We start from the raw sequence: 13,754 nt of genomic DNA on the forward strand, positions 1-13,754 counted from the left end.
GGTTTGTTGTTGGGGTAGGTCTTGCAGCGTTTAGTGGGGATAATTAGCAAATGCTAATGTAGCCAGTTACAGCTGCAGCATATTCCTCTAGGTCCACAGTGCCGTCTCCTCTCAGAGCAGCAGTTTTAAACACACCCCAGTCTGTACTGTTAAAGCAGTCCTGAAGCACCAGTTCAGATTCTTCATTCCACACTTTAATAGTTTTACTTACTGGAGGAGCTCATTTGAGGAGTTGTCTGTAGGCTGGGTAGAGGAACACTGAGATGTGGAGGAAATAAAGAGGATTAGATCATCTGCATAAACTGTTGGCTTCTTTTCTCTAGTTTGACTGCTCGTGTTTTGTATTATGCCGTTTCCAGATTAAAGCAATTACTATTGTGAGAACAATATTTGAACACATTTCTAATTTATAATCTGTTTTATACCAGGCCCAATGTTTTGCATTTTTAACACTGCCTAGTGGACAATTTGAATGAAACTGTGTGCATTTCAGGTACTTTTGTGGACAGAAAATTCAAAATGGGAGAAAATCTAAATCTCTAAAAAGTTTGTGTGGTGGCTGTGCTGTTAGGATCAAGCACAAAAACTACTTGGTGAGGATCAGAAAAAGATCATATGTTGTGCACCTGTGTACGTTATTGTTTGTGTTTTGAAGTTTGACAGGAACGGAGAGAGAGAGAGGATGACACACAACAAAAGGGCCACAGATCGGACTCAAACCTATGGTCACTGCAGCAAGGACTCACCCTTGGTACATGGGACGCCAGCTCTATAAGGTGAGCTATAGGGCTATAGGGCTACCACCACCTTTCTCACTCTATAGTACGTCACCTAACTTCGATGGCGGGCATGTCCATAAATGACGTAAGCAGCATACATACAGCTTCACATTTTGCAGTGAAGGGCCACTGACCCAGCAGCAGTGTATGCTGACTTGGGAGTGAGACCAGGTTCTCCAAATAAGACGCAAGTTGTAATAAACCATAATTGTCCTTCAAGTCTCTCTTTTTCTACTTATGCATGAAAGCACACATAAGTATTGACTGTAAGGTCTGTGTGCACAGTAATAAGCTACTGTGAAGTCAGAGGAGTTGCAGCCGCTGCTGATGTGCTGCATTCAAGGCCACAGTACACAAGGTTACAGCTCTATAGAGGGTGATGAAGTGGTATTGGAGGATGTGAAAACCTAAGTACTCTACTTCCTGTGATTAATAAGTGATTTCAGCATGAATAGAGACCTGTGCTGTTTGTCCTTGAACCTCACCTAACCACATCATTACTGTCCTGTTCAGGTTATGTAAGTGAGACATTGATCTTTAATGATGAGATACACTGAAGCACCCTGCTTGGACACGTCACAGTTTTATTCATTACATATTTATTGTGTTAATGTAAAATATCAGTATCACCTTCAAAAAAAGGAAACTGAGGCTGGAGACAGGGATGTATTTGGATACGGTGTGCAGTATGTCAAAACAGTTGCTCACTCAATCAAAAGCATCCCGGGTCATCCAAGAGTCTTTCTCTCGCAGCCTCCTAGCTCCATCTATTGATTGTGATCCTCACAGGTTGGGCTATAGGTGGGGATCACAGCAAAGAAAGTCTGATCAGTGTAGAGATCAGTCAGTAACTGGCAGAAATGATGCATGATGCAAGTGTTTGATTAATCTTTTTTACTTAGGAAATCATCCATTTCTCTTAGAAGCAACAGAAAGTGGAGCTCAGACAAAGATATTACGTGGGAGGAGAAACAGAAACTGAACTGTGGCCGACTATATGCGGGATTCGAATGTGAACTCCAGTTGTCCCTGCAGAAATCAAGGTCTTTTCAACCTTGTGTTTTTGGCAAAAAAAATTTAGCTTTGCAGCAGTAATGATTTTGGACTGTCCAACAAGCAATTTCTGGGCCCAAAGAGTCTCAGAGTAGGAAAATAGTCCAAACTGGCCAAAAATTGTCAGAGTGACATATTATTAGCTCTACCTGTAAACCTAGGAGTAAAAGCATTTTATCTTTTTTAGCTTATCTTGGTTAGTGTTTAGAGAGAGCTCCAGCTCCCAAACTGTTATGAGTTGCCAGGACAAGGCGGTCAGGCAGAGAGATTCCATGAGATGGGAGACGATTTGGTAAAATTTGATGAGCATTAGCTTATTTAACGATAATTTTAAGAAAAACATAATTTATAGGGAGAGGAGAACGCACAATGACAGAATTGAGTCTTAGAGCAATGTGTCTGATCGCAAAAGTAAGAGAACTATTTATAGAGTTGGGAATTTTTTAACAAGTCCAGGTCTCAAGTCTTTGAGGTTCAGTCCATGTCAAGTCTTAAGTCTCTTATGGTTGTAATGAGCGTTTTATCATCTGCTGAATGTCTTCTGGTCACTGCATAGCTATATCTAAGGAATTCAAACCTGTAAGATTACGCATAATAAGAGAGGGAATGACATTCAGCTCGTCAGACAGTTCCTTAATGCCTGTTACGAGTATAGTGTGGTGTTTTGTTTTGCCTCTGCTGTGTGCCCTGTTCCAGGTACCGTCTTCCCCTCCGATTGGTCAGGCAAACCTGCAATAATTTATCAATCAGTCCAAACGGCTTCAAAACAAGGACAGCAGGAGCAGACGAGGCCAGTGGGCCAAACTGCAAAACAGCTGTGTTGTGCTGTACGTCGTTTGTGCGTGTGCGCACGTGCTATTTTAATTGCTCCCTCAGTGGAGGGAGGGAGACATTAGTGTTTATTTGCTTAAATCAAGTTTTTTGTTAAAATAGAGTTATTTTCACTTTTATATTTTTAAGGAAGTAGATTTTTGTTAAAATTGGTTTAATAATTTTTTTGTTGGTACATATAATTCTATTTTCCCGTCTTTCTTTAATCCTGGGTTATTTATTAATTGTTGCTCCTCTCACCCCTGGAATTTACCAGGTTGTAACAGGGCCAAAGAAATACAATAAAATTTGTTGAGTGAGACCTGCATCTGGGACCTGTACTAAGAAGTAGGCTTTGGGGTCAGTGAGAACACTTTGGGATTGACTCTGGGTTTTCAGTCCTACAACGGTGGTTCACCTCTTACCGGGGTACATCCCCATTATTAAGTGTTTAACTTTGTTTTGTCTGTTATTGCTTACTCTAAAATTGTCCATGGTGTAATTGGTCATATGCTGCAAAAACTACAACAGAGATTTATGAGAATTTTGCTGCATGAGACCCATTATTTACTCCAAACGACAATATGTCAACATAATTTACACTTTGCTTGTCTGAGTGTCAGAAAACAGCAACATCGCACTGAGGAGTCATCCTTCTCTGCAGGACACTTCATAAACAGTCACAAGTCCTACTCTACAAGTGTTTTTAGTCCTTAACTTTGACCATGATTCCTTGGTGGGATCCTGAGCCACTTGATAAATAAAGGCCCAGATTTTTACAATCAGAGAACATCTAAGATTTACCATCGTTTGTTCAGGTTGCTCTTGTTGCATTTTCCTCTCCGTGGTCAGTACATGCAAATGAGAGTGTCCAATAACTGGACTCCGAGGCGGCGGCTGTTCATTCTACTGATTAGGCTGATAAAAATTTAGCACGGCGTCGCTCGAGCACACCGTAAAGATTTTATTTGACACTTGCAAGGTGAATTTATAAACATGTACATCGGCAGTTGCCGCGGCGGCTGGCGCCAGTACACCTTTTCAATTACAACTCGCCATTTAACGACGCCGCAAACACGACCACTGTAAAGCGCCAAACGCAAGTGTTAAGCATGAATTAGAAAGCTGAACAACTGTTGTAAAACTGAGGGTATGTCCTCCTTCCAGAGAATACAAAATATGGCTCATAGGTTCATTTTTAGGCATTTTGATCACACTAAAACCACTCTCAGGCTGTCAGTCCTGTTCGGTAACTCTATTCTGCAGTAACATTTGGCCTTCCACTGAACAAAGCAAATAGAGGATGTTATGGTGATGGTTGAGTAAACATACTTTTCCTATTTGAGCCAACGGCAAGGCCTCGGGCTGAAGTGCATCGGCAAAACCAGCTTCTATCGCTTCCTCTCTACTTTCCACAGGTTGTCACATTGTTCTATATTTCACACCATCTAAAGAATACTTTTTATACTTTACACCTTGAGATAAATGCAGCAGTATTAAAATTGATACTATTTGAGAGTTCTCGGGATGTTGTGCAAAATAAAGGCCAATGAGAGAAGTCTTGAAAGGTTTTCGGGGAGCGAGGAGTTGTAAACGGCTAAAGAAAGACTTCAGCTTCTCTAACAGGGCACACAGGGAGAGCAGTTAGCAAGCTGAATCAATATTAAGGCTTTAAGCCTTGGGAGTGGAGGGAGGAACGGAGTGCAGAGGCAGCTACAGAAGGAGGGCTGAAGATCGAGAAAAGGAGGAGGAGGTGCTGGTGATTCATCAGGAGTATCCTGGCTTGGATGACTTTTAAGGACTTCCCTTTACTCTGCTCCATGGGTAAGCACAGCAGCCGTCTGCACTATAACCTCCCATCACGGGCCATACGGGTGTGTGTGTGTGTGTAGGTGTGTGTGTGTGTGCCAGTTTGTGTTAATGTATGAACATATGCAACGTGAAGCCCTGCAAATAAGTGCTACACTGACACTGAAACACACACATGATTGCTGCGAGATCCATTTCACGAATGCAGGCACTTTGATTGCGCGCGTGTTGAGCCTCGCTGCTAGCTGACTTCTCATAGAAACCTATTTATTCACGTAGCAGGAAAGCTAATTCAGGCACATTATTGCACTCACGTCGATATTTCAGTTAATACACACGCACAAACATGCATAGAGGTAACAGGCAACACACACATCAAGAAGGGTAAGTATTTTTAGAGAAAGGGATGATACACAACGCACACATCAGAGGAGAAATGGCATCCGATAGCTTTAAAGCCAAAATGTCTCCAAGGTCCAGCCGTCCCCACACACAGTGGGTGACACGCGATACTCCCACTGGGAGATTAGAGAAGAGGAGGAGCGGAGAGGAGGAGAGATGGCTATGAGCATCCTCTCCATCTTTCTCTGGTAAAGAAGGTCAGATCCATCATTATGAACATATTGATGGGAGTGTTTCATTACACAGAGAATGCGGTTAAAACAAAGAGCTGGTTTCTCTCTCGCCACAGTTCACTTAGTGCCCTACAGCTCCTTCTGAGTTTGATCTAAATACAGTGTGTCTCAGAAGGAAGATAATTTATTAATATTATTAATATTATTCACAGTGGACAGCTCCCAGAGGCCAGGAGTTCAAACATCTAACATATAGGAGGTGACTGAAAAACAGTGTTGCATTCACAGGCTAAAGATCTGATTATGGTAGTACGGTAGTTTTCTAATCTATATTACCGCACATTACATTATACTTTAATATATTGTAATTCCACTCAGCTCTTTGGAAGACAGGTTTAACTATAATCAAGAGCAATGATAAGAACACATATTTAATGGTCATCTTCTTGCTTTTTTTTTCTCTGAAATATTAAAGTTTCTCAGTGTCCTCGCATCTCACACTGATTAAAAAATAGCTGCTGGTGACGCTTTCCATCCCAGTTCCTTTCCATTTTATTCAAATATGGACAATGTTACATCATGTTCGGATACTTACAGCAGTGCTGCCTTTCAAATGGAACTGGTGAGGCTGTGTTTTCAATATGGCAAGTACAGGATATGTTTGGCATTCAAGTGGTTTAAGTTTGAGAACACTGTTGCTAGGTGACGGGCAATAAAATGGAAATTGCTTTGCTCCCTTTGAAAGATGGCAAATGATTTTGTGTTTATTGGATTTCAGCATTAAGTTCAGGAAGAAGAGTAAACCCCAAAAACAATTAAAAAAACACAAGAAAACGTCCAATGTCAGCATACAGAAAAAGCTTTGAATATTAGTCAGTATTTCAAATAGTCTGCAAACGTGACCCCAACCGAAGGCACGACTGAACTGATCACACAAAAGTTGGATGTTACACCGACTGTGATGAATATGAATCTCACTGTTCTGGTTGCATAAAAAAGTCAAATGTTCACTCAGTTACTCTGCAAATAGTTCTATCACAAAAAAATATCGCAGTATATCACCCTGCTTACAGTATCGCAATGTATTGCAATTTATTGAATCGTAACCCCTTTATCGTGATATGTACCGTACCACCAGATTCTTAACAATACACAGCCCTAAAACACGGACCACAAAAACACAAACAAACCGTCGGTCATATTTGCTGGTCCTCCAGCTGGCTGCTCATGTTAGACCTAAACCAGTGTCTCCAGCCCCTTCCCTCTCTTGAGGATGTTGAAATGACTATAAAATTACTGACTGAAGTAGAAGAAGGCGAGGCAGATTAAGGAAAAGTGGGTGCACCACAAAATGCAATGATTGTTCTGATTGCAGTGCAGCTTTAATGTCTAGTTGCGCTCTCTCATCATCTCTTCCTCTTCGAACTCCTCTTCTTTCGCTTTCTTGCTCTAAAAAAAAGTACTGTCCAAGCACTGTCTTTCTCCCCCCTCTCTCTATCTCTTTGAAGTGTCTTTGTCATGTGAAAACATTGTAAGCCGTGCTGTAAGCTCGCTGAACTCTCTGGGCCTCTCTCTGTAGGTGATCCAGGCGGTGTTTTTCGGAGTGTGTGTCCTGATCGATGTGTCCAGTCTGCTGACTAAGGGAGGCGACAGCAGGGAGCAGGAGCGGCAGTTGAGGAAGCTGATTGGCCTGAGGGACTGGATGATGGCTGTACTGGCCTTCCCTGTCGGAGCGGTGAGGGAGATGGATGCATACAACCAAACAAACACACACTTAAACATACACACACACACTCAAACACAAATAGCCTGAGAAAGGATCAGCCTGGTTTGCAGGAATCAAAGGCTTGACTAATGCATGTGCAGGATAATCAGCTCTCTCTCCCTTTTTCTTTCTTCCTCTCTTGCCCTTCTTCGGTCTCTCTGAACTGTGGCCCAAATGTTAATTCAGGAGGCTTTTCCTTCCTGATAAGACTCGTCGGCTACTCAACTCATTTGTGTAATCAGCGTATGGATGTCACAGTGCTACATTTACACTATTACATTACACAGCAAGTAAAAAAAAAAAACAATCCCTTCATATTTTTTACACGAAACAGTCAGGTTTGGACATTACAGAGGAATCCTTGTGTCCTTTCATGTATCACATGGGTTCAGTGAGCCAAAATCTCCCTCCAAAAGCCTTCATGTTTGAGGGTTTACTTAACAGCAAAAATAAACTATTCGATGCCATCTGCAAGTTATATAAAGGCTTGTTACCAGCAGCCACAGATACTGGCTGACAAATGTGGGAGAGAGAACTAGAGCAGAGTGTAAGTGATGAAGGGTGATGCCTTTTCTGTTCAAAAATTCAGAAACGCACCCACAATACGAGGCATTAACTCTCTCAACTCAACAGGGAGATTTGATGGTGACGGAGATGGAGTGGGCGGGTTGAAAGTCTTTGCGTAACTGTAACAGGGACAGAGATTATTAACAATCAACAGATGTACATTTCTGTTGGAAAAATACTTGAAAATGTAACAGTTTAGAAATCAGTTGAGACACCAGTCTAAATAAAAGGTCTACATAGTAGAGCTGTCAGTCATATCACATGGTCTTCATCGGCAAAGGGAGTTTGCCTTGTTTTGGAATTGTAGATGTTCAAATTTACAGATGTTTAAATTAAAATTTTTTTCCTAAGAATTTAAAGGACTCATCCAAACTAAACAGTTGTGAAAATAATCTCACCACAAGTTCCACCACAACAGCTCATCATGACTTTGAAAATATGATGATTGGCTGCTTTTCCCTGTTTTGTGTCATTGTAGGTTAAATAGTTTTGGGCAACCTGAAGACGTCACCTTAAGCAATTCAAACAAATAATTGATAATGAAATCAACTAGTTCTATTTGAAGGTGTTAAATATTGGTAGCAATAACATATCCGGCGCAAGTAGCTCCGGTGTCAACATACTGAGCCGTGTAATCTTAGTTGAATCTCGCTGTGAATAAACAGAATAGAGGAAACGGTGTTGAGTCGTCCTCTGTTGCCTCAGACACTCAGACAGTGACCTCTGTCTGATCCTCAAGCTGTTCTCACAAAGCTGGCAGACTCTGCTCACATGGTTCCTCACACACACACACACACACACACACACACACTTTTATTCAAGATTTCAGTTGGCAAGGTGCCCTGTTGCTGCCTCACTGAGGAACTTGTATGGCTGTCTGACCACAAGGTTTCGACACACACGTGTACACACACACACACACAAGACTATGCATCTGATACGCACACAGACTCTAATCAACTGCCCTAAGCAACCAGAGTGCCAGCGAGATAGCTGCCACAGCCAAGGCTACAACACACACACACATACACACACACATACACACCTATAGAAGCAGTCAGCTGGCATGGTGCCGTGTGTGTGAGTTGGGCACAGAGTTCGGTTTACACAAAGTACAATGGACATGATTATCACCACAGCTAATGTCTGGAAACCTAGCCTGACTGATATGGACAGAGAGTGTGTGCACGCTTGAATATGTGTGTTGCGCCGCTTATGTGTGGGCCCGAGTGTGCAGGTGCATGTTACATGTATATGTGCATGCATGACCATATGGGCATGGAAACTAAAGGAAGTCTGTGTGTATATGTGACACACAGGAGCGAAGTGTGTGTGTGTGTGTGTGTGTGTGTTTCCTGCCTCCACCGGCCTGTTGAAAGCAGAGCCCTTGCCGATCAGGGTACAATAGGGGGGGTTGGTTCAGATGCCTCGAACTGGAACCCAGATGACGGTCAGGTAATTCCACCCCTGTTCTGCAGAACATGGTCTGGCCCGGGTCCAAACAGTCTGCCGGAGATACATTAGACCGGGAGTTTGTTAGCTTATGTTCAGGACATGTGTGACGGGAGGTGGCCGTGACAGCTGGGTCTGGATATCACGGATGCTCAGCTAGAGGCCTACGGTATATATAGTATGGCAGCTGAGAATTAACAAGACTAAACATCTGTAGCCATGTTAGTGGGCCTGTGAGGCTATAAAGCTCCTTACACACCAAAAAATAACAATTTGATGCATGTAAAATGGAGGCACAGGGAAGGTCTTGATTGATTGATTGATTGATTGATTGATTGATTGATTTTATTTATGGATATAAACTGGTACGGCACTCAAGCGTAATGTTGTGCCTGGTGTCAGAGGAATGGCCAGGTTGTTCATCTGCTATGTTTTGGCTTTTACTCCAGCTCATCTTTACTTTGAGCTCACTGGTGACATTAGCATGGTAACAACATTACATTAAATGTAAGCACAATAACATGCTAACATGACACACGGATTACACACAGAATATTAGCATGTTAGCATGTTAACATACAAAGGGTAAGCATAGGGATGTAACGATACGCTCAACTCACCATTCTATACAATTCATGATACTGGGTTCACGATATGATTTCCAAAACAAAATGAGATTGAAGACAAATAATGACCGAAAGAGATTCATTTATTTGACTACCAATCTACCAAATATATTTTTTCTTATATTTTCTTTGTCAAATTAAAGAATCCTTTTTATTTCTGAAGTAAGGTAGAAAACTGTGCAAAAAAATGCACATTCCCTTTTCTTTGTAAAAGTGAAACTGAAAATAAAACTGCCAACTACGGAGAACAGTCCAGCAGCCTTATATTTCTTGCCAATGTCGTGTCTGTTATCGTCTCATCTTTCTTATTTTCTGACTTAGGGAAGCCAAAAAGCTGCCACACCTCCGCCCCTGTAAACAGGTGATGCATCCTCAGTTTCACAGCTGCCTCATGTCTTTGCGCCCTAATACAGTGACGTAGAAGGTAGTCAAAAGTAGAAAGCGACACCTGCTGTTAAAAAAAGAGTATTACCATACATTTTTAATCTCACCAATTTTAATCTTCACACATTTCTATTGTGATTTAACTGTCTCACGATATACCGTTGCATTCCTAGTAAAGCACGTAACGTTTACCCTGTTGCCATGTTAACATGACATCGTGTCATGAATTCAAGTGTGGGACAAGTAGCAGTTCTAAAGTAGAAGCTCCGGTTTGTGTGGATTATCCGTCCCTGTTGTTTTAGTCCTGTGAGCTGCTGTAACCGTCTCACCTCACAAGATTTTACCAGCCAGGCAGGGAAATTGTTGTGGCAACCTTCTTGTTATCAACTTGTCTGTTTAACCGTTGAACCCCCACCACTGTGTAGGATGGATCACAGTACAGTATCATTTACTGTTCCAAATAAAACACTGTATGTAAGGCTTCATTAGGAAAAAGTTTTTATTCTTTAAATTGTACTAAAGCAGTATGTTCTGCTTATTGTGTTTTTAATGCAACATGACAAAAATCCTTTTTATTAAGGTTTTATAAAGTAGTCAACCACACTCCCCTGATACAGTGAGGCATTCATATGTGTTTGTGACTGCAGTACTAACTGTTTTCTCTCTGTCTCTCTGTAGTTTGTGGTGTTTACATTCTGGACTCTCTACCTGTACGACAGAGAACTGGTCTACCCCAGACTACTGGACAACTTCATCCCTCAGTGGCTCAACCACGGCATGGTGAGTCTTATGTTCTCTAATGATACTGTTTTTTTAATAATTGATCAGTGATTGTGAAATAGCTGACTAAAGATGGTTACAACAGAGACTTACTACTTACTACTTAATTGACCCATTATAATTGGGTCAGTAACACTGCTTCAGGCTCAGCTCACTCTCTACCACTGTAATCCAGTGCAATGCAAAATACGCTGCACTAGTGTTTTCTTAGTGACCAGAGCTCTAGATTTACCAGTTGCCAATGTAAGCTGCAACCAGTGAGCTGAAAGAAAGAATTTGATAGCAAAATATAATAATTAGGTTTAATTTAACCGCCTCATGGAGATTAAAATCTCTTTTACATAAACGTCCAAGCCAAGATTCAGACAGCACATGTAACATATAATAATAGATATAGACATAATACATTCTAAAATAATAACAGCAGTCAATATGTCATTACAAAGAGAATTAAAACACATGTATCAAAAACCCTTGGATTAACAAACTCAGACACAGTGGAGGGATTTTTACCTTGCAAAACTATACCTGCTCCACACCTTTAAAGCTCAGTAGAACAACTGAGTTTGACATTATGAGCGAAGTGAAACGAGTGCTTTATGCTTTACGCATTAACGTCCTATCACCGAGTAGGAAAAAAACATTCCTGTCAGCCTCCGTGATTCCGAGTTGGAGAAATCAGGAATTTCTGACACTGACGATGTGAAAGGAACTGCAGTCAATAAACAGGACTGCTGCAAAAGCACCACCTGGCAGTTACGTCAAAATGAAATCCAATATTAACCCTAACACTGTCTATTTTGTTTGTTTGAAGCTAGTTTCACTTTCATAAAATTTAACAAATACAGTAAATATAATTTATTTGCATAATATGGAGACTTCAACTATTTATTTACTTCCCCCTATGCAGGTGAAATATGTCTACATATTTAGACCTGTTACATGCAGTTTTTGTGGATTGGATCAAGTGCAGAACTCATATCTCCTCCTCTGATCTGGGTTTGCTTCAGGACCCTCACGGGGAGCTGGAGCTGGCTAGCCTGCTGTGGGATAAGTGGTACTAAATGGATTGATTGATGGATATTGAAATTCTACAGGACAGGATATGTAAAATAAGTCCTACTTGAGTCATTGCTCATATTAGTGGACCATAACCTCCATAAAGTACTTGATAAATCATATCAGTGGTCAAAGCTGGTGCTGGTGAACCTCTGAATTTGAATAGAGTCAGCGGCGGGTCGCTGGCTTTGATTTGCCATCTAGAGGAAATGGTTTTAATCTAATGTTTAGACAGCGACTAACACGCTGCGCACATGTCAACTGACTGATAACACTGTCAGCTGCGTGTGTGTTTAAATCAGTCTGTGAGATAATCAGAAAATGTTCCAGCACTTCATTTGGATTATGCAAAACCTCCTCATGGAGCTTTTCTTCCGCCACACGCCGTCCGCAGAGTGCGAGGTGAGGCGGCGTGCGTTTAAAAAATGATCATTCCCATAACACTGCTCGAAGTGAAAAGACAAAGACAGCGTGTCTCTGTTTGTGTCTCTTCCCGTACTCTCCAGAAGGTGATGTAATAGCTGAGTGGTTGCTATGGCGGCGTCGCCAAGGACCAAAACAACCAGAACACCACCAACGGCTGTGTGTGTGTGTGTGTGTGTGTGTGTGTGTGTGTCTGTGTGTGTCTGTGTGTGTGTGTTTGCGAGAGGGAAACAGAAAACGTGAGGAAGTTTGTGTGTGTGCGTGTGTCCAGTCTTGTTGTAAATATTTTGTGGTATTCCATGGTATCACTGTTGTTTGTCTCTACTGGCTGCCACGGCAACCGTGTCGCCATTCCCATCGGAGGAGGGAGGGGTTGAGTGATGAAGGGCCAGCGAGAGAAAAAGATGTAGTGTTTTAATAAATCTGTTCTGCAGTCACGCCAATAAAGTAATTGGAAGTGAGCGAGTGGTTTTATGGACTTTGCAGACTGATTTATTATTATCTACAATACCGATACTTAAGCTCTTAATTTAATTACTACACACAAATAGAAGTGAAGAACTTTTAGTCATTGGCTTAAAGTTAGCAATATTTTGCCCTGTGTGTGCTTAGATGGACAGGCCATGGCAGAGAGCTAAACATCTTACTGCAAGACTTTGAAAATGATATTGGACAACAAGTTCAATTGTGATTACAAATCAGAAATACGCAGTTAGACCGAACATATTGTAAAAGTAAATTAATATAGTGGCAAAGAAACTGGAAAAAACAATGATAGATGTCATGTCAGGGAGATACAGTTGTCACCAGTGAAAGGTAACCATTAATGCACAAAGAGTTAAATATACAACAGTTAGTGTTAGTTTAACTGTAAATCAGTAGCTACCAAGAATGTTGTATTAGCAACACGTTAGCCTCAGACAGCTTCTGTCATGGCTAGCTTGGTTATCAGCAAGATTATCTCACAAAAACAAAAGAAAACAAAGAACAAAACCTGCAGATAATGTTCCTCCAAGGTTGTTTGGGGAGTAGATAAAGTTACTAGTTATTTGGTATAATATGATGTAACAGGATAGGGCATGACTGAATACATTTGTTATGGCCAAAAATCATCTTTTTACATATTTGACAATTCCTGTAACAACATTCACATTTTACATTATTAAACACAATTTTATGTAGCAGAATTTATAAATGTTTTGTTTAATTTCCGACTATCACTAATCTGGTGAGCACTTTTTGCAGTTTCAAAGCAATAAATCACATGTTTTTGGGTGATGAGCCTCAAGACGTTCAGATAGGTTTGAAAATGTTTTGCTCTACTTAAAGGTCCAGTGTGTAGGATTTAGAGGCATTTGGGGTGTAGCTGCAGATCCCAGTTCCTTTCCTTTACCCTCCCCTTACAAACGCAAAGGAGGAACTACGGTGGTCGCAAAACGTGCAAAAAACGCCCCTATATAGAGCCAGTGTTTGTCCCTTCTGGGTTACTGTAGAAACATGGCGGTTCAAAATGGCGGACTCCACAGAAGGTGACCCAAGGAGTCTGTAGATATAAAAGGCTCAATCCAGGTAACGAAAACACAACGATTCCTATATTCAGGTTGTTATACATTAATAAAAACATACCTATGAATATTATATTCCATTTCTGACAATAGTTCTTCCTAAATGT

General features: G+C 41.2%; 1 protein-coding gene across 1 annotated transcript in view; it reads left to right on the forward strand.

Annotated features, from left to right (window-relative positions):
• Positions 1-6,587: 6,587 nt before the first annotated feature.
• LOC118341073 (androgen-induced gene 1 protein-like) overlaps positions 6,588-13,754 on the forward strand; it is a 28,322-nt gene continuing 21,155 nt past the window's right edge. Inside the window, exons 1-2 of the mRNA XM_035679247.1 lie at positions 6,588-6,761; positions 10,499-10,600. Of these exons, the coding sequence (XP_035535140.1) occupies positions 6,729-6,761; positions 10,499-10,600 (135 nt within the window). The 5' untranslated portion in view covers positions 6,588-6,728. The remainder of the gene's footprint in view (positions 6,762-10,498; positions 10,601-13,754) is intronic.

The sequence above is a fragment of the Morone saxatilis genome, unplaced genomic scaffold (assembly GCF_004916995.1).
Source record: "Morone saxatilis isolate NCDOM2014 unplaced genomic scaffold, NCSU_SB_2.0 Contig7, whole genome shotgun sequence".
NCBI classification, from domain to species: domain Eukaryota; kingdom Metazoa; phylum Chordata; class Actinopteri; family Moronidae; genus Morone; species Morone saxatilis.